The 20,390-nt window shown below is 54.7% G+C and overlaps 2 protein-coding genes and 1 pseudogene across 13 annotated transcripts in view; 2 read left to right on the top strand and 1 right to left on the bottom strand.

Annotated features, from left to right (window-relative positions):
* The window catches only part of MARK3 (microtubule affinity regulating kinase 3), a 119,879-nt gene extending 118,597 nt beyond the window's left edge, over positions 1–1,282 (top strand). For all 12 annotated transcript variants that reach the window (XM_081829856.1, XM_081829852.1, XM_081829854.1 and 9 more), the window contains one exon: positions 738–1,282. In XM_081829856.1, coding sequence (XP_081685982.1) covers positions 738–1,083 — 346 coding nt within the window. In that variant the 3' untranslated portion in view covers positions 1,084–1,282. The remainder of the gene's footprint in view (positions 1–737) is intronic.
* An 11,217-nt stretch (positions 1,283–12,499) lies between these two features.
* Positions 12,500–15,866, bottom strand: CKB (creatine kinase B). Its single transcript, XM_006744161.3, has 8 exons — positions 15,776–15,866; positions 15,268–15,479; positions 14,912–15,066; positions 14,706–14,838; positions 14,226–14,397; positions 13,370–13,493; positions 12,968–13,157; positions 12,500–12,885 (listed from the first exon to the last, which is right to left on the bottom strand). Exons 2-8 carry the CDS (start codon positions 15,458–15,460, stop codon positions 12,707–12,709), a joined length of 1,146 nt encoding a protein of 381 aa, XP_006744224.1. The 5' UTR covers positions 15,461–15,479; positions 15,776–15,866; the 3' UTR covers positions 12,500–12,706.
* An 85-nt stretch (positions 15,867–15,951) lies between these two features.
* LOC145723343 (eukaryotic translation initiation factor 1 pseudogene) lies at positions 15,952–18,880 on the top strand (annotated as a pseudogene).
* Positions 18,881–20,390: the final 1,510 nt, after the last annotated feature.

Below are 20,390 nucleotides of genomic sequence, written 5' to 3'. Positions count from 1 at the left end.
CAACAAACAAGCCTTAACATTTCATTTTTCTGCTTCAGTAGTAAGATAATGTCACCTAAGAGTTATTTTTAACTGTGGAATTAACAGTTTAACAAAATGGCAGGAAAAACATCGAGGTGGGTGGAGGGAATGGAGAGAAGGGCCCACGCCCCCACCCAGCTGTATACTCGGGCCACCTACAAGGAAGGTGATTCTGAACTATGTGGAGACACTGGTTATCCTGAGGAACCACTGTGGTGAAGGTTATGAGGATCTGACCTGAGAGGAGAAGTGGTGGCACAGGAGCAGCCGTGCTGGTCAGAGCCAGGAGCTGGCCTGCCGACCCCGCCTCCCTAAGCTGGGCTTTTGGGGGTCTCCCCCGGCTCCTTGGCACCTGCATTCAGCCTAGAGGGGAAAGCTGGGCTCTCCTTGGAGAAGCGCTCAGCTCTCTACTTCACCTGATCTTCAAGGATTTTGTTTAACAAATTATTTTCTTAATGTTATTAAGGATAGATGGCTGGTGAAGATTTTTCAGCCCGGTAGACCTTGGCCTGTGTGGGTTATGGTTTGGGGGGGGAGGTGAGTAATAGAGGAATGCTTCTCAGTAAAGGAACAGGACACCACATGGGAGCCTATGCAAGAGAAGTGTGGAGGTCGGTTATTCTGTTACAGCGAAGATGTTGATTATGAACTAGCTGAACTAGAAAAGGTTGGTTTTTCTGTGCAATTAAAAATAAACCTGCCACTGTGCATTTCAGTCGCAACGTATCTGCCGAGCAAAAGGATGAAAACAAAGAAGCAAAACCTCGCTCCCTCCGCTTTACCTGGAGCATGAAAACCACTAGTTCCATGGATCCCAATGACATGATGCGGGAAATCCGCAAAGTGCTGGATGCCAATAACTGCGACTATGAGCAGAGAGAGCGCTTCTTACTCTTCTGTGTCCACGGTGACGGGCACGCAGAGAACCTCGTGCAGTGGGAGATGGAGGTGTGCAAGCTGCCAAGACTGTCTCTGAACGGGGTCCGGTTTAAGCGGATATCAGGGACATCCATAGCTTTCAAAAATATTGCTTCCAAAATTGCCAATGAGCTAAAGCTGTAACCCAGTAATTACGGTGTAAATTAAGTAGCAATTTAAAGTGTTTTCCTGAACACTGATGGAAATGTATAGAATAATATTTAGGTAATAACGTCTGCATCTTCTAAATCATGATATTAAAATATAAGGACGAGAGCACGCCTGGGAGCGGAAGCTGGCCTTTTTTCTACGAATGCACTACATTAAAGATGTGTGACATGCGTGCCCTCTGTCTTATTTCCATTGCCCTGAAAGCGTGTGACATCATCGCCATGGGCCTCCTGTCTGTGTGGTGTGAGCGTGGACTGTGCGTGTGAAGTACTGCATACGGAAGCATCTCCTTACACTGGCAGCCAGAGTTGTTACGAGTACCTCTGTGGGAGATCATTTGGTGCTAAAACATTAAAATTGCCAAGGAGGAAAATGTTGAATTACTACTAAGAATTAACTTTAAGACTAGTTGATAATTAATACAGGTTTACAGTTCATGCCTGTGGTTTTGTGTTTGTTGTTTTTTGTTTTTTTAGTGCAAAAGGTTTAAATTTATAGTTGTGAACATTGCTTGTGTTTTTCTAAGTAGATTCACAAGATAATTAAAAATTCACTTTTTCTCAGTAAAATCTTGCATTGTCTCCTACTACTGTATTTAAGACTCAGATTAAGGCAGTGACTAAAAGTATGTTTTGCCTCCACCACCAAGCTGAACAAAAGCAAATGGTAAGTGTATGAAGGCCTAGGGCCACTTTGTCCTTAGCGTGGAGCCCAGCATTTTGTGATTACTAGCATCTTTTTTCTCCAAAGGCAAAAAAGGGAGAAGTCGGCCCTCCTGGCGACCTGCGGAGGAAGGGAATCAGGAGCCTCCGCGAGCCCGTGTGCAGAGGTACCAGGTCCTGACGGTTCTGGGTTTGTTGTCCATGAAGTATGTAATTTTCCTCTCTTGTTGTTTTTGTGATTCAGAACATGAATCAATCCTACAGCTTTTTTCCCACCACCTACATGGTTATATAGAGGGAGTAATGAATTCATCACTTAGGGTGACACTTCAGTCTCATGGGGAAATTGCCACATTGATTGGTGTGCTATTTTGGTTTCTGGGTTTTTTGTTGGTGGTCAAAGTATGAAAGTCTGGACAGACAGTCAAATATTCAATACCATGGGCAGAACGCTGTTTTAAGTATTGGGGACACATCAGTGAACAAAACAAAGATCCCTGTAGCATCTCTTGAAGCTTATGTTCTAATAGGATGGCAGTCAGTAAGCAAAAAGTAAAGTCGTAGGAACAAAATGATCAGTGCCAAGAGAAAAAAATGCAGAGTGGTGTCAGGCATTCCTAGGGACCCGAGGTTTGGTCAGTGCCATGTTAAATCGGGGGATGGGGACGGTGGCTTGTCCTCTCAGGGAGCAAGGAGAAGAAGCCAGGAAAGCTGTTCAGAGGCTGTCAGCAGTGATCAGGCAGGAGGTGCTGCTGGCCCAGTGAGACCGTGGTCAGTTCTGGATATGTCCTGAAATAAGAGTCAACTGCATTTGCTCTTGTGTTGCCTGTGGATGAGCGAGCCCAAGGCTGTACAAGTTTTGGCCTGAACAGCAGAAAAGACGGGTTTGCTGTCCATTGGAATGGGGCAGCTTGCTTTGGCGGGGAGGGCGAGCAGCAGAGCGGTTTTGAATGCACTGAGTTGGGGGTGCCTTCAGACACCATGTGGAGACCCAGGAGGAACCCCGGGAGTCCTCAGCCCCTCGGCCAGTGGGTGGATCCTATGCGGATATGGGACAGAAGCTCCCAAAAAAGGGGTGCGGCCTGGGAGGCGTAGAGGTGGGAGGGGCCCCGTCTCCCTCCTTTTTTCACCTGAGGCATTTTAGTTCCTTCTCTAGACCCAGTTCCTTTGCACACGCGCTTCTCTCACAGCTCCGTGTGCACAGGTTCCTCCGAGCAGCTGCCCTGTGGAAGTTTGCAGAAGGGAAGCGGGGCTCCTCTGACCTTCACGCCTCGGACACATTCTCTAATAGCTGGCCATAGTTTTGTTCTCAAGGACACACTGAATACTGGAGGTTAAGCTCCTTTGAGAGAAGTTCATTCCCCATGTGCCCTGATGAGATGACCACTCTGTGCACGTGTTGTTGTCGGGTGTTGGTTTGTCAGAAGTGTGTGGGCACTTTAATGCACTACTGACCCAGTGAGAGTTGGGTACTGATTCACGGAAGTGGTCTGGGTCGGTCTCATTTCAAAGCCTCTCACACTGATTGACATCGGTGTGATTTCAGTGGCAACATAGATAGTGTTACTTTACTGCAGCTAAAACATGAAATCACATCGATTACTGAGGGGCCCATGCCCGTCCTTAAAATAGTATGTTTTTATAATACGGTGTTTTTATTCTGCATACAGTGAATTTTGGAAAGGAATGTTCTAGAGTACTTGAAAATCACTTCAGACGCAATGACAAGGCCACATTTTTCCCTCATCCACTCCTCTGGAGTCCCTCAGAGGTGAGGTAAGGTATGTGGTGGGGGTGGTGCTACTGTTCATATTTACCTGACAACAAAAGTGTTGTCTACTCCTGAAAGTACAGTTAGTATTCCAGTTATGTTGACTCTCGTCCAGACCAGGCAAATCGGAGGACCCGAGACAGCATTTCTTAACGACGTGCCTGGCTCTTGGGCTATCCTTTCGTGGCTAAGAGTGAAGACCCAGGCAGAAAGCTGGGACGGGACATGACTGCCTTGGAGAAGCACAACCGTGAGCGTTTGCACAGTGTGTGTTTCTCCAAAAGCCTAGAGGAGGATGATAGTTAAAAGAAAGATCTCGCTGTGTGTGCTTTATGAACACATTACTGTCGCTGTAGAAACCGTCCCTGGAATACCCTTTCCGGGCAGTTCCTGCTCTGTGAGTGGCGCATGGTGACCTCAGTGTCCACGGAGTGGGGAACGCAGGGGTGCAGGGAGGTGTGTCTGCCTGCTCAAAACTTGGCTTTCTTTGGGGTGTTTTTGTTATTTGGGGGGTTTGGGGTTTTGGTTTATTTTTGCTGATTTGCCATAAGACCCTTTTAAAGAGCTCAGCAGCCCACTTTACACTGGGGGGAATGGTTGCTCTCAAAGGGAGCGATGGTGAGTGAAGGATGGGCCTTGCAGGTACCCTAACACTGCACAGGTGAGTCTAGATGTGACTGTCCCCAAGAGTAGAACCTGGGCATCCTCCCAGTCAACAAGGAGGACAGAGTTTCACAGCTTTGTAAATGGGTCTTCAGTCTGCCACTTTGAGACACCAGAACCCAGGCGGGGGGTGATGCTCCCTCAGAGAGAGTGCTCGCCACTGGTGTGGTGACATCCCAGCGGGGCCGCTGGGCGTGATCAGTGTCAAACCAGCACTGTACTCCTCAGAAGTCAGAGCTCACGCAGGGCATCTGGGCCTGGCTCCTCCCCCAGGGGAGGGCGGTCACATGGTAAGGAGAAGCCATCAGAGGGACTAGATGGGGAGGTTTGGGCACGTGAAGAATGGAAAGGGGGTGGGGGCTGTGACACTCAAGGAGGAAGCCAGCTTGCTAGGATAGCAGAGCGGACAAAGCAGGGAAGCCTGAGTAAACTCACAGGAGCAAAGTACTCTGCCGGGAGGTGAGCTGCTGGCTGTGGTGGAGGTGCTGAGGTCTGCCCACTGGTTACTGCAGCAGGGTCTGGATGGCCGGGAAGGCCGGCGTCGGATGGCTTTGGCAGGGCAGGGCCTCTTAGGATTCACATCACTCAGACGTCAGAGCCCTGTTTAAACCTGAATTAGGCAGCGTGGCTTAGCAGTTGAGGTGTATGCCCTTGATCAAGGCAGCCTGGTTTTCAGGCTCTGGGTTCATACCTCAGGTTGCCTCTATAAAGCGTGGCAGTAATGATACCTCACTCTGGGCTATTGGTAGGGTCCACCAGGTGGCAAGTGCAGAGCGGGGTGCCTGGCAGCTGCTAGTAAGTACGCAGCTCACTCAGGTACAGGCCCTTTTAAACAAGAATTCAAACTAACCCTGTGTCCTTCCTCCCTGCCCAGCTTAGCCAGGACACTGAAGTCCTTGAACACTGTGCTCTCTGCCCTCCCAGCAGAGGCTTGTTAAGGAAATTCCCCCAGGGGTGCCTGGTGGCTCAGTCAGTTAAGCGTCTGCCTTCGGCTCAGGTCATGATCTCAGGGTCCTGGGATCGAGCCCCGCGTCGGGCTCCCTGCTCCATGGGAAGCCTGCTTCTCCCTCTCCCACTCCCCCTGCTTGTGTTCCTTCTCTCGCTGTATCTCTCTCTGTCAAATAAATAAAATCTTTAAAAAAAAAAAAGGAAAATTCCCCCAATTTCTGAAGTGTAGAGTTCTGGTCTCTGAGCCTGGTGTTAGGAAACCAGCCAGTACCGTTGTGTTCCTGGCCCCAAGTTTTGGCGTATGTCCCCAGGGGACAGAGAAGAGTATGAGTCTGGTGGAAGAGCACAGTCAGGGGAGGCAGATGGTGCCCCCCACCCCCGCCCTACCCCACCCCATCCTCCCTTCAGACTGCTGGTCACCTCTCCCCCAACAGGCCTACCGTTGCCATCACTTTTAAAGATTTATTTTAGAAGGAGCGAGGGGAGGGGCAGAGGCGGGGAGAGAGAGAATCTCCAGCAGACTCTGTACGAGCTCGGAGCCCGACACTGGGCTTGATCTAAAGACCCTGAGATCGTGACCTAAGCTGAAATCAAGAGTCAGATGCTCAACCGACTGAGCCGCCCAAGTGCCCCTGTCATCACATTTAAAGTCCCACTGGTTCAGGGGCGCCTGGCTGGCTCAGAATCAGTAAAACATGTGACTCTTGATTTCAGGGTCATGAGTTCAAGCACCATGTTGGGCATGGTGCCCACTTTTTAGAAATAATAAAGTAAAATAACACCGCACCACATCGGCTCTCCCGGCCTGCTTGGCCAGCTGTGCCCTCCCACTTTGTGTCGTGCTAAGAGTCAGCAGCATGGACAAATGTTTTTTGTCTCTGTATCTACCCTCCCTGCCCTTAGTAGAATGCAAGCCCCAAGGGGAAGGGTGGTTTTTTTTTTTTTCCAGGTACTTAATACAAAATAAGTATTCATTTAAAATAATGAAGATGGTGGTGATGATGATGAAGAAGGAGGAGAAGTAGTAGTAGTAAGTACTAATAGTAGTAGTCGTAGTAGTCATCATAGTATGGGCGAGAAATACTTGAAAAGCACGAGGCAGTTTCAGTGGCTTCAGTCAGAACTCTTACCGGGGTTCCCCTATAGCCCAAGGATGAGGCAGGCGCCACCATGGGAAGCTGTGTTTTGATTTGTGGTCCATCCTCTTCCGTCTCCAGCAGCCATCTGAGCTGAGCCCTTTCTGTTTTACAGACAAGGCTCAGAGGTGGGCTGGGAATGTGATTTTCTCTTCACTGAGCTGTCCCAATTGCCGATGCCCATATTGTGTCATTCATTCGAGTCAGGCGCAAGACCATGCAGGTCCTCGGGCGGGTGCTGTGGGCGTCCAGGATTAGGTCCTGAATCGTATGACATTTGCCATCCGATGTGAAATTGGGGGTTAAAGCTCTTGGCTTAGAGCCTTAATCCATATCCCGCACCACAGAGTCGCGCAGTGTGGTGCTTAGGTTTCAGTGCATTAAGAGAACAGCCACATGAGGCTTGGCAGCGGTGTGTGAGCTGGAGTCTTTGGGGTATTAACAGTAGCCCTCAGCTCCTGGTGCTTGGTCACAGGCACCAAGCCGGAGGTGAGGCCTGCTGAGCAGGAGTCCAGGCTTGCAAAGCTTGCGTGCCTCCTGCCTGAGATAGGGAGGCTGCTCCTTGGGGGTCACCTTGGGGCGAGACTAGAGCTCAGCTTGCTGAGATGACCCAGGTCTCTCCAGGAAGGCTGGGGACACTGGGGCTGCAGGAGGCACTTCGGCTGCTGTTGGCTTTGGTTTGATTGCTTTGTTGATTTATCTTGCTGTTTCTGTGGTGAGGCTGATTGGTTACAAATTCAGAGGTTCTCACGTCTTTTTCCAGCTCCCTAGATATTCAGTGCAGTGGTTTGTGGCCGTGGTGAGATATCTTCTCACCAAGTGGGTTGAAAAATAGGTGCCTTCCTGTGGGGCGTCACTGAGAGCAGGGACAGCTGATCATCCTGTAGCCCTTCCCCCAGCCCATGCCTTTTGCAATTTCCTGCTCTCTACCTCCCACCCACTGAACCCACCTCTATGTGTTATTTTAAGCCAGAACTCTAGAACGCATCCCTCAAGCAGGAGGGGAATGTGCAGTTGCTCATCAGGAACTTGTCCAGCTTCTGCTGGGCCCCTTCAGTGCCAGGGTGTGCACACTTACACGCGCACACCCCGGGGGGCTGGCGGAGAGTCTGTCTGGTCCTGGATTTTCCTGATGCCCGGGCAGTTTCTTGCCCAGCCCTGGTGGCCTCGTACTCCTGGGAGCTTTTACTAGTCAGGGAGGGGCTCAAGTATTTGAAGATAAAAATTGTTTCCTTCCTGAGTTTTGCTTCCCTAAGTTAAACTGCCCCAGTCCTTTTCAGGTGTTTCAGGACAAGAAGTGAAGATTTTTCCGTGGTGGTTTGTTCATCGACATGCATTTTTGGGGGGTTAGAGTGGGACAGCTACTCTGGAGGGCCCTGTGCTGAGCTCTGGGGATCCAAAAAGAACTGCGGTAAAACCTAAGTCCGCTAAAAGCTCGCGCTCACAGGGAGAGGCGCACAGACATGGTCTGGAAATCTGGTACGGCCAGTGCTACACGAGAGAAGCCCAGTCGGAGTGGGGAGAGGGTAGAGATTACAGGGGCAAGCCTGAAGCACCCCCAGTCTGCTCAGTGGAAGGGGACTTGGTGGTGTGTACAAAGGCAGGCATGGAAAGCTCATCCTACTTCATACTCAGCATGTGTAGGGGCAGTGACAGGGCCATCGCCCTGCTGGACAGGCTCTGTCTTGTCACCATCCCAATAAAATATGTCTCAGACAATGTACCTCTGTTCTCTTAAGAGGACTTCGGTCCAGGACTTTCTCAGGAAGTGACGTGGCAGGCTTTGGGTAGAGTTCTGTTGCCAGACAAAAATAGACCCTGCTGCACTAAGGAAGCCAGGTCCCAGGGACTGGAGAGGAAGCATCCCGGCCAGTGTGGGGCACCCGGCATGCCAGCTTCTTCCGGAGTGAGCTCTGCACTGACTTGCCTCTCCCTCGCTCTCAAAAGGGAGCTGCCAGCAGGCGTGGGTAGGTGTGAATACATTCTCAAATCAGACATGTTTTGCATGGAAATAAGCTGGGAAATAGGAGCATATGCTGTCGTGTTCATTAATATGGCACCCAAAACCCTTTGGTAGATGGTGCCCCTGAGAGCCATTCCCGATGTGACACCAGGAGCTGCTGTGTGCATCCCGGGGCGCTGCTCAGGCTGGTCCCTTCTCTGCCCGTGTCCTCTGGCCAGCTGCTCGCTCTGCAGCACCCAGCTCATTTGTCACCTGCTGCCTCTAATCTTTGCAGTTCCCACTCTCTCAGCCCCACTGCCCCGGGTCGCTGGGTCCGCTCCCCACCTTCTCTGAACTCTGGAGAATCCTGTTGGGCCTGTCTTGCAGCTCATCAAACAGCAGCCCAGCCTGTCTGTAGTGGGTAGGGGTTCTGCTACCCAGAAAGGCGCTGCCATGTGTCTTCTTGTCCCAACATCACTAAATGCGCAGGGCACATTTTGTCGGGTTGCATTTCCTAGTATCACATCATTAATAAGTGGGACCAGAACACTGGAACTGGGCCGGAAAAGCCAGGTGCTGTTCTCCTGTGTTCTTCAGGCTAGGAGAATAGAGGAAAGCAGTAAGCACCTTGGCCCTCCTTTCTGGTCTCAGGGAAGAATGAGGAAGAGGAGGCACGACCTCTGGCCTTCCCTCTGCTCAGAGCATTTCCTCTCTAAGATAAGCACTATAGCTCTGATTTTCGCTGTAGCAGTGCAGATGGACCCTGTCAAGCACAAAGTCAGCGGTTTCAAGTGTGGTTAAATGTGTACCACCTTCATCATTTCTTCTTGAAAGTGTAATGCATTTGAAGTGCTTCTGAATGTGTTGGGCAGTTGATGGGTCAAAAGTATTGACAAAACTAGACTTTTCACTTCAGTGAAAATTTAATAGATGTTGTCTTTTGTTGTTAAGTCGTATATTTTTGGAATAACCCCGGGGAATGTGTTAACACAAGCCACTTTACCAGTAATGGGAGCAGCCTACTTGGGGTGGGGTGGGGTGGGGTGGGATGGGGCAAGACCCAAAGCCTGACCCCGTAGTCAGTGTTCTGAGAGAGAAGATTCATGGTGAAGCAGTATATGATGGGGGAGTGACAAAAGGATAAAGCCCAAGGACAATGACATGTGCGGACTGAGGTCCTTCCCAAAAGGAGGGCTAGGGCAGGTGTGGAGGTCTTCCCTGGAATTTGGGCGTAGGTGGACCTTGGGCTTCCAGTAGGCTGGACCAAATGTGGAAAGCAGGAAACAGACCAAAAGTGGCAGATGAAGGCAGGCCTGCAGGTGTTGGTGCCTCCCCTGCGTGTCTCCGGTCTCCCATGTTGCCATTCTGAGTGCACGTTGGCATGGGGCGGGGGGCAAAGCCAAGCTATGTTTCTAGAGCTACTGGATTTAGTAACTAAATTCTTGGACAGATTGACCCGGAAGCCCTGCCAGACCAGCGAGCCTTGCAGTTGGGTCCGTGAGAGGCAGAGCGGCACCCCGGCCCCAGCCCCCCTCACCGCAGCAGGAGTGGTGCCAGCCAGCACACCTTTGTGCTCCAGGGGTGTGCCCTGCACGTGTGCAGGTGTTCCGTTTGCTGGCCTTAGCTGGCCCCGGCCTCACAGCCCAAGACGGCTCCTGGAGCGTGCTTATCCCCGTGGCTACAGCTGCATGCCAGGCCCAAAGCAGGGTTTTGTTAGGAACGCAGAAGGGGAGCGTGGCTGCTAGGAGACAAGCAGCTGGCTCCACACAGATTCATCAGAAATGGGAGGAGCTAGGAGTACTTTTAGCTTTCCTGGGTCTTGAAGTTAATTATTTAAGTTGAGCCTTAAATTTTGACAAGCCCCCAACTCTGAGAAGGGTGTGAAAGTCCTACTTCTGAAACCAAGAACATCATCTTTGCTTCTCTGAAAGACTTCAGTAAAGCAGAACAAGTTCTACAAACACAGGTTTGGGGAGAAAGGGACAAAGAGTCCAGACTCTGCATGGATCCCTGCAGAAAGTCTGTAGCCACACATAGGAACCAAGATTTGTGTTGTCCAACTCACATGTAAAATTCCTAGTTCTCCAAACTGACACGCTGCCCCTGCTCCATGGAAAGATGGACTCTTGCCAATCAAACATTGCTCCCCTTTGTTACCTGTGGAAAAGGGAACTCAGAATCTGCGTTGAGTGCAGGATGCAGCCCCAGGGTGCTTTAGGAGGCTTTGGTGTGGGCACCAGGCAGCTCCAAATAGAAGTGCAGAATGAGGCGCCTTCCAGGCAGCTGCCGCCTCTGCAGCCAGCGTTCCGAGCAGCAGGAGCTGCACACTGGAGGTCTAGGGTGTTCTGAAAAGTCAAAGAGCAGCAAAAAGAGCCCAGGACCTGGAACGGGTGGTCTCAAACTGGTGACCCCAGTCCTCCCGCACCTCTGAGTCTCTGTTTCCACCCCCAGGGGTGGTGATCGGTTTGTGCAGAGCAAATGAGGGGCGGTGGCAGTGAAGTCCTGCCTTAGTGGTCTCCCACGAACTGTGACACATGAGAGCATCTTTTTAAACACCACTTAAAAAAAGAATTTGTTTCAACTTATATAATTATGTAATACATGTTCGCTGTAGAAAATCTGGGAAACAAAAGTATAAGAAGGAAATCACCTGTTACCCCACCACCCACAGTTAACTACTGTTCAGGATTTTTCCATACATGCTCCGGAATCCAGAGTACAAGCTGTTTTATAACCTGCTTTTACACTTCAGGTTTTTTAAGCATGCCTCCGTCTCGCCGAGTTCTTCACGCTATTGGGATGCCCACATGGTGCCTTATGGAGGGAGGTGGCCTGGAGTTTTAACCAGCCCTTTATTGTTGGCAGTCTTGACCAGCTCTTCCCCATTCTGAGTAATTGTACCTCTTAATTATTTCTGTAGGGCAGTGGTTCTCAAAGAGGCAGTTGGAGCATGGGCGGGGGGGTGCCTGGCTGGCTCAGTTGGTAGAGCGTGTGACTCTTGATCTTGCGGTCGTGAGTTTGAGCCCCACATTGGGTGCAGAGCTTACTTTTAAAAAATTAATTCCTATTCAAGGAGGCAAGAGGAGATTTTGGCCCTCAGAGGACAATTGGCCATGTCTGCAGATATTTTCCATTGTCACAAGGTGGGGTGGGTAACAGGGCTGGCATCTAGAGGTTGGAGGCTGGGATGCAGTCCCCAGGGAAGCCCCCACCACCCAAGTCACCTGCCCGGTGTGAGTGGGTACAGCTGAGAAGCCCTGCCATAGGGGCGTGTCCTAGCGGGGCCCTGGCCGGGGTGCAGGAATAGATGCTCTTAGTGCTGCTGACTGGTGGAGTCCATCCAAGACGGGGAATGAAGAAAAGCGTGTTCCCTCCATATTGTGGTGTGATGGGCGGGGGTGGGGGGGTGGGGGGAGTGGGAGGGCTGAGGTGGGCCTGGCCAGCAGGTGGCAGCAGAGACTGTCCACAGAACTGCGGAGTGGGAGGACAAGCCCTGCTAGGGGCTGGCTTACCCTGTCCACCTCTACTCCCCAAGCCCTGGCCCATCCCCCCACAGTGAGATCAGTCGGGGACAGTGACAGCTGTGGAGTGCCTGGGAAACAGAGACCAAGGAGCCCCCACCCTGAGCAGCCCCTACCCCCACTCCTGCCCAGGGCCCCTGTGGTGGGGACCCACCATGGCTCCACAGGGGCCCCAGGGCTTTCTGTGAGGAACTGAAGGGCTAGGCCCAGTTGGTCTGCCCGAGGCTAGGAGGAAGGGAAGCTGAGGGGAGAGATTTAGGAGACTGTAGGTGCTGGAAGGGGCAGGAGGGTGGCAGAAACCCTCACCAGAGGAGAAACTGGACTGGGGTGGGCAGGATGGGGAGGCATTTTCTTTTTGGACTCCTGCCCACCCTCCAACTGCCTCCCCCCGCCCCCCAACCCAGCATCCACACCTCCCCCACCCTGCAGGATGGGGCTGAGCAGAGTGCCAGGCTCCACCCCCCAGGCCCAAATGTCCCTAGATGCTCAGGGTGGAGCTCTGACACCCTAGAGCTCCTCCCTGTCCCTCCCCACCGGCCCATCCCAGGCCTGCAAGGAAGCCAAGTAGACAGGATGGCAAGGGAGGAGTTCATGGAATGGGACTGGATGGGCACAGCAGGGTGACTGCCTCCTGACTACTGTCCCTTCTTACAGAAAGGGTTGACCTAGGATTGAAGCCTCCATAGCCTGGCTTCTGGGCACCAGAACTGCCAAGGGAAGGGGACACACTACTCGGGAGACTCGTGGCAGGCCGAAACCCTAGTTTATTTCAGCATCAGCAACATCTTAGCCATCACAAAAATAAACTCTACCAAGGGCGACAGAAGTCTCTACAGCGAGGCTAAGGGCTCAGCCGCCAAGTGGCAAACATCAGGGGTGCATGGCGGGCACTGCCCGGGCAATAAGTTAGGAAGCAGCGGGGCTGGTGGTGGTGGCAGGTGCAGGCTGGGGCCTCACTTCTGGGCAGGCACCAGGTCATCAATGGCCTGGCCTTGCTCCAGCCGCTGCTCCATCTCAGTGAGCAGCTTCACACCATCCACCACCATCTGTACCAGCTCCACCTCCGAGAAGCCCAGGCGGTCTGCGTTGGAGACATCGAAGACGCCACCCACAGCAGCTGTGTCCACACCACCTGGGGAGACAACCAGGTTAGCGGGACTGGGGTGGGGGGCTGCCCCAGAGAGAAGACTGCCTACAACCCCTGCCCCACTCACCTGTGCCTCGTTTCTGAAGCCGCAGCCGCTTGAGCACCTCCGGGAACTTCTCATGCTTGCCCAGGTGGGGCAGCTTGATGTGCACACCAGCCCGCAGGCCTGTGCCCAGATTGGACGGGCAGGTGAGGATGTAACCCAGGTGAGGGTTCCACATGAATTCGTAATTCTTAGACTTGAAGAGTGTTTCAATCTGGAGGTAGAAAAGGTGGGAGAGGTGAGGCCTGGCTGAGAGCCTCCCCCCCACCCCACCCCAAGGGACTGGCTGGGACCCTTGGACCCAGGGGGACTAATGGGGACACCCACATCCCTGCCTGAGCTCTGGAGCTTGGCCTTGCACCTCCCCCCACCCCCAGCACCAAATCCCACTTGTGCCAGCCCAGCTTGGAGGTGGTCAGGCCTGACCTGGGTGAGGCCATTGCAGAAGCGAGTGAACACCTCCTTCATGTTGCCCCCTTTCTGCATGGAGATGACCCGCAGGTGGTCTTCCTCGTTGATCCACACCAGGAAGGTCTTATTGTCATTGTGCCTGGGGGAGGGGCACAGTCAAGCCTCCTCCTCAAACTATGATCTCAGGACACCTCAGAAAAAAGCTCTAGGGGGTGGTCCCAAACCCCAGGAACTTTCCAGGTCCTTGAGGTGCTCAATCCAGCTGTACCCAGAAGCTGGAGCTGCGGCCAGGACCCCAGCCCGTCCACACTCGGGGTAGGCAGGGAGGCCAGGACACCTCAGGGTACAAAAAGACCCGAGCTGTGCCCCAGCCTGCCAGTCATGTGCTGTGTGGCTGAGGTGTGGGGGAGGGGGTGAGGGCCCCACCTAGGAGGTAAGGGGCGGGGGAAGCGCTGTATCTGGGCGCTGAAGCCGCCCTACGCGGACAGTGGACGCAGGAGGCTGTAAGCCTCCCCCCACCCCCAACCCCCACTCCGAAGTGTCTGCGTCACGCAGCACCTGGCAGAGTCCCCGCAGGGAAGGGGACGAGAAAGAAAACAAGAAGCTCCAGCTCCCAAGAGGAGGGTGGAGGAGAGAAGCCAACGACACCCGTCGCCCACTTCTAAGATCTCAGGAGGCCTGGGCCTCCACCCGCTGAGTCCCTTTCACGTACCTGCACGGTCAAGGTCACCTGCGAGGAGGCCCTGGAGGAACCAAACCTATCCGCGGAACGCGGCCCCTCCCTCTTCCTCCGCGGCGACGGCGGCGTGGGGGAGGGCCAAAGGGAGGGGGAAGGGGGACCCGCGGGAGGGGAGGGGAGGGGGGCACGCACCAGATGCCGCGGGCGTCCGGCCAGTCACGGGCCATGCCCGAGGCCAGCAGCAAGGGCGACACGGGCTTATCGAAGAGGAAGTGGTCGTCGATGAGCTGCTGCTGCTCGGCCTCCGTCATGCTCTTGAGAGCGTAGTAGCGGCCGGCCAGGTCGCCGTCCAGGCTCGACAGAGCTGCAGAGGGGCACGCTCAGGGGGATACACAGGAGCCCCTGCCCCCACGCCCGCCCAGCTTTGTCGGAGCGCGGCCCAGGCGGCGGTCCGGGACAGCGACCCCAGCCGGGCCGGCCCTCGCTGGGCCCCAGGCCGCCGTAGGCACGGGGCTGGGCCTCCGTCCGTCCCCTCCCCGGGAAACCGGACACGGCACGCAGATAAGAGGACGGCAGCGGCGGCTCGGGTGACGGGGGTGACGGATAAACAACAAGCCAGACGGGGACGGGAGGAGGGGCGAGGGAGGGGCAACCGGCCGGCCTGACCCCTACCTTCCACCGCGAGCTTCTCGATGGCGCGGCGCTCCCCACGGCTGCAGTGCGGGGGGAGGCAAAAGCCGCGGATGCTGCGACCCGTGCGCACCCGCGAGCTCAGCACGTAGTTGGGATCCAGATCGTCGCCGCCCTGGGGGCGGAGCGGGGGTGAGCGCCGAGAGACCCCTCCCCAGCCCGCCCCGCCGCCCGGGGCCGCCCCGCACCTGCAAGTTGTCTGGGTTGAGGTCGGTCTTGTGCTCGTCGCTGGGCTTGTAGCCGCCGTGCCGGTCCTCGATGATGGGGTCAAAGAGCTCCTTGAACACGTCATACGACTCCTCGTCGCCTGCCACGCAGCCCACGGTCATGATGTAGGGGTGGCCTGGGGGGACGCGGAATGGGGGCAGTGACGTCACTGGCAGGCCTAAGCGAGCCCCTCAGGACTCTGCGGCTCCGCCCGGGAAGGGGGACGCCGGAACCCTGGCCTGAGCGGGGTTCTGGGGGAGGCGCTGGACCCTAGCCCCAGGGGATGTCTTGAGGATCAGGAACCCGCACCCAGACCCCAGGACCAGGGTGCGCGTACCGGGGTTGTCGACGCCGGTCTGGATGACGTCGTCCAGCGTGAAGCCGCTTGGCGTGCTCTTGGCGCGCAGCTCCGCGTACAGCTCGGGGGTCAGCACCTTGGCCATGTGGTTGTTGTGGCCGCTGAGGTCGGGGAACTCGTCCTCGGCCGGGAAGCGCAGCTTCAACGTGTTGTGGCTGTTGGAGAAGGGCATGGCGGCGGCGGGCGGCAGGCTGCGGGGAGATTCGGAGGTCAGGGAAGACCCGGCTCACCGGGCCCCCCAGGGACGTGCAGGCCACCCAGGGCCTCGCTGCCCCGGCTCCTGGTCACCCTGGGACGCGGCCAAGGTCAGCGGGGTCCGCAGCGCGCGCGGGGCGCTCCCGCACCGCCCAGGACCCCAGGCCCAGCCGGCGCGCGCTCCAGGCGGCGGACCCCGGCGTGCGTGACTCTGCGGCCCACAAGCCCCTTCGTGCGCAGCGCCCCCGCCCCAGCGCCGAGGCGGCCGCTGCCGGCCCTCCGGCCCACTCACCGGGTGGCCGGGCGGGGCAGGGGCACTCGGTCCGTCGGCAGCTCCCGGCGCGGCGCAGGCAAACAGCGGCGGCTCCGCGCTCCCGCGGCTCTTAAGGGGCGCGACGCGGGCCGCCCATTGGCCAGTATTTATAGCCCATTCATTCCATTGGCCCGTGCTGCGGGGTGGTGCCGCCGCTTTGTCCGCCACCCGCAGCCCCTGACAAACCCCCCCCCAAGGCCGCCCACCTCTGCTGTCCCCTCGCCGGGACCCCGCGCAGCCCGCCTACCCCGCCCGGCGCCTGCCCAGGACCCCGCAGCCGAACCCTCAGGCCCTTGGACGTCCTCGAAGTTCCCTCCCACGCTGCTTCTGGGCGGGAAACTGAGGCAGGAGAGCCGCTGGGCACTTGAAGACTCTCAGGCTCATCTGCAGCCGGGCTCTGGCCTTCCCTGGTCCCGCCGGTCCCCGCGGCGGTCGCGACGAGGGTCCAGGCGTGAACGTCCCGGGCTCCCGCAGCAGGTACTGACCCCTCCCCAACCCCACCCCTGCCTGGTCCGAGCTGGCCAGGAGCCGCTGACCTTCCTCAAGGTGCCCGCAGGCATCTCCGAGCGATCTTGGTGCAGAGCGAAGGCGCGCGGGAGGCGCAGTCTGGCTACGGTCCAGCGGGGCGGCACCCGCTGTGCTTTGACCTTGGGCAAGTCCCCCGACAATGGGGGACCCGAGCCAGAGACCCCAGGGCCCAGACCTTCCTGGTAGATGAGAGAACAATGTGGCCCTGGGAGACCGCTGGGGAGTGCACAGTCTCAGAGTCTCCAGACCCCAGCCTTATACCCTTTCCACCCGGGACAGGTTCATCTCACCACCCCACCTCCAAAGGCAGTCCCCAGAGACTTTCAGTAAAGATGGGAAGAAACACTAACAAACAATAAGCATGTGTGAGATTTAAAAAAAACAAAACAAGGGGCGCCTGGGTGGCTCAGTTGGTTGGGCGACTGCCTTCGGCTCAGGTCATGATCCTGGAGTCCCTGGATCGAGTCCCGCATCGGGCTCCCTGCTCGGCAGGGAGCCTGCTTCTGCCTCTGACCCTCCCCCCTCTCATGTGCTCTCTCTCATTCTCTCTCTCAAATAAATAAATAAAATCTTTAAAAAAACAAAACAAAACAAAACAAAAAAACCCCACCTCACTAAAAATCAGAATCATCCAAATTAAAACAACAAGGACTATACCTTCCTTCCACTGCCCCCAGTACACCCAGATGGCAAAAATGTGAAAGATTGACACCAGCCAGTGTTGGCTACGGGTTGGAATGTGGAGAAACAGGCATTCACACACTGCCTGAAACTGCGAACTGCTACATCCTTTTTGGAAAGTAATTTGGCAGTATCTATTAAAATTAAAAATGCTTGTACTCCATGACCCAGCAATCCACCTTCTAGGAATCCAGCCTGTACAAAGGACAGTCTCATTTCTCTTTGCAGATAGAGATGTGTGGTGGGAAAAACATACAAATGAACCTGGATAGAACTCGATGCCCATCACTTGGGGATTGGCCCGGGGTAGGGAGGCATGTCCCCAGCGTGAAGTATTACACAGCTATTTTAAAAAAGGAGTTAGACCCCTAGTCACTGAGCCACCAGCAAGGACTCAGGAGCCTCCCCCTTACCCCCGCCACCTCTTGAAGATCCACTGCCTTTTCCCACGAGGCCTTCCGCAGGCCATTTCCACCAAGGAAAGGGGGATCCTATCCTATGTCTGCTATCCAGAACCTCCACGCTTCTGAACCCCTTGCTAATGCAAATAAGAGTGATGATCTGCTTCCTGCTGGCACTGAGGATCATATCCATATGAGAATTCAACAGAGAAATGGCAGGAAAACCCTTACTACTTCCAAGTCACTGATGATTACAATAAAAAGAAACTAATGAAGGTGTTTAAGAGGAAACTTGCCCACAATAGTGATGTAATGAGCATCCAGAATATGGAGAAGTAATTCAGCTGCAGGGTGAACAGTGCAAGACCATACGCCAGTTCCTCATAGAGACTGGACTGACTAAGGAGAACTAGCTGAATTTGCATGGTTGTGGTTGTTGTTGTTAATCGTTCTTTAAGTAATCTCAGCCTGAAATGTGGGACTCAAACTCACAACCCCGAGATCACGAGTCTCATGCTCCACTGATGGAGCCAGCCAGGCGCCCAGTTTCATGGGTTTTAAGTGCTTTTGATTCACTGAAGCTTAAGTGAGGATTTCCTTGCAATGAGTAGAATTTCCCTTCTGTTCCCTGTCATAAGTTTAAAAACCTCACGGCTTACCTAATGTAACCATGGAGGTCTGCTTTTAGCTTGGAGTAGTGTTAATTCCTTCATGCAGTCAGATGAAGAGAAAGGGGCGCCTGGGTGGCTCAGTCGGTTAAGCCTCTGACTCTTGATTTCAGCTCAGGTCATGATCTGAGGGTCTTGTGATCAAGCACCAAGACGAGACAGGCTCCGTGCACACAGCATGGAGTCTGCTTGAGATTCTCTCTCCCTCTCCCTCTGCCCTTCCCCCACTCACGCTGTCTCTCTAAATAAATAAATTAAATCTTTATTTTTTTAAATTTATTTATTTAAGAGAGAAAGAGAGAGAACGAATGGTGGGGACGGGGGGCAGAGGGAGAGAGAGAGAAGCAGACTCCCCACTGAGCAGGAAGCCTAATGTGGGGCTCGATCTCAGGACTCTGAGATCATAACCTGACCTGAAGGCAGACACTTAACCAACTGAGCCACTCAGGCGCCCCAGTAAATAAAATTTTAAATTAAAAAAAAAAAAAAGAAGAAAAAAGAAGTGAATTGGAGCTTGTGTGTCAATGTCCACCATACATTGTTCTGTGAATAAAGCAAGAAAGGAGAAGCCCTTAGCTCTGTGTATGTTTCACAGAATCCCTCCAGGAATGCACAGTGAGCACTGCAGGCAGCAAGGTGAACATCACGCTGCTGCTGGAAGGCTGGCCATGAGCAAGCAGCCACGGGAACCAGAAGGAAATACTGTCAGGATCTGGGAGAAGATGGGTGCCGCTGGGGTGGGGGCAGGGCAGAGGCAGCGCGAGGAATTCCAGTGTCTTTGGTGCCTCTGGGGAATGGGCACTGGAGCAAAGACCCAAAGGAGGAGCAAGTCCCTTCACCTCTGCCTTCATGCACATCAAAGGGTGCGGAGTCTCGATAGGCAGTCCCTGTGCTTACCACACATGAGACTCCTGCCTCTTCTCTCGCTCACCTGAGCATGCTTTGACCTGTTCTCAGTTGGCATTTTCTTAGGCACATAAAACAAACCAAAGCAAAAAGGCAAATGGCCCTGGGCTGCCCAGATAGCAGGTGTCCCTTAAGCCTGGAATTTCTGCACACTGTGCTCCCTGCAGCCCCTTCCTCCAATTTTAGAAATAATCCACAGTTGCCCTCTTCACCTCCCCACCTCCAAAAGCCTGATGGGCTCAAGTTTCTGTTTCTGGAAATCTGGAGGCCAACTTGGCTTTCAGACATGGGGAGAGGGGTACTCAGGGCTTCCCCTTTGTCTTCAGCCTCTGTAGCTTCCCAGAAGAACCCCCCTCCACCCTCAGGCCACTAAGGGCCTGACCTGCTGGGTGGAAGGAGGGTAGGTCCTGCTCCCCTCTCCTTCCTCAAGCATAGCCCACACTGGACAGGGGAGGTCCTTGCTAAAGGTCAGGCCTGGGTGATACTCCTGCCGGAGGCTCCAGCAATCCTCAGCATTCTGACATGGGTGTTTTATCCATTTTGCAGAGAAGCAAAGGACGATCAGAAGGTGGGTGACAGAAGAGACAGGTCAGAGGTCCAGCAAACCCTCAGTGGTCCGGGAGTGCTTGGCCGTGGGCGAACTTAACCTGGAGCCCATCTTGGGGACCCCTGGGGCAGGCCAAGCCTAGGCTGGACTAGATTGAGAGCATGGATGGTCAACAGCATTGTGATGGGGGAAGGGGAGGAGATCTTCAAGGCCTTTAGACCCAAATGTCCGGGCGGCCCCCTACCAGGCAGGGACTGCTTGGGAGCCTGGGTGATCCCAGAGCAGAGGAGCAAGGGGTGGGGAGGCCTGGATGGTGCCAGCCTCCACCACAGTTAGAATAACATTGCCCCAGTGACCTAGCCCTTGCCTGTGGACCCTCCATTTCCCCCAGGGCCCAATGAGCCGGTTTGGCAGCGTCTGGGCAAGAAGCTGGGTGACATCACCCAACCAGTTTACGGTCCAGGTTCCTCAGAAAGCACACCTGGTTGCACATTAACCAGCTGGCCCTGGAGGGGGAGGGGAGCTTCAATGGAGTCCCCAGCTTTTCATCCATCGAACTGAGCCTGCCCAGTGGGGCTGCAGCTTTGGGCTTGCAGAGGTAGGCCAGGTGGGACGGCCAAGCAGGGGACCAGAGATCATTCCCAGAGTCTGTCCTCAGAAGGCAGTCAGGGTATGGGGTGCCTGGTTGGCTCAGTGGATAGAGCATGAGTTTGAGCTGCACGTTGTGCGTAGAGATTATTTAAAAATAAAATCTTTTTGGGCGCCTGTGTGGCTCAGTTGGTTGGGCAACTGCCTTCGGCTCAGGTCATGATCCTGGAGTCCCTGGATCGAGTCCCGCATCGGGCTCCCTGCTCGGCGGGGAG

This window comes from Leptonychotes weddellii, chromosome 9, assembly GCF_054177405.1.
Source record: "Leptonychotes weddellii isolate Sample4059 chromosome 9, ASM5417740v2, whole genome shotgun sequence".
Lineage (NCBI taxonomy): Eukaryota > Metazoa > Chordata > Mammalia > Carnivora > Phocidae > Leptonychotes > Leptonychotes weddellii.
The sequence above is the reverse complement of the archived record's forward strand: the minus strand, read 5'-3'. Positions and strand labels throughout refer to the sequence as shown.

Coding starts and splice junctions, on each gene's coding strand:
- CKB (XM_006744161.3), bottom strand. CDS start 15,460: ATGCCCTTCTCCAACAGCCACAACACGTTGAAGCTGCGCTTCCCGGCC. Junction 15,067..15,267: donor GACCGGCGTCGACAACCCCG/GTACGCGCACCC, acceptor GCGTCCCCCCAG/GCCACCCCTACATCATGACC. Junction 13,158..13,369: donor TCTGCAATGGCCTCACCCAG/GTCAGGCCTGAC, acceptor TTCTACCTCCAG/ATTGAAACACTCTTCAAGTC.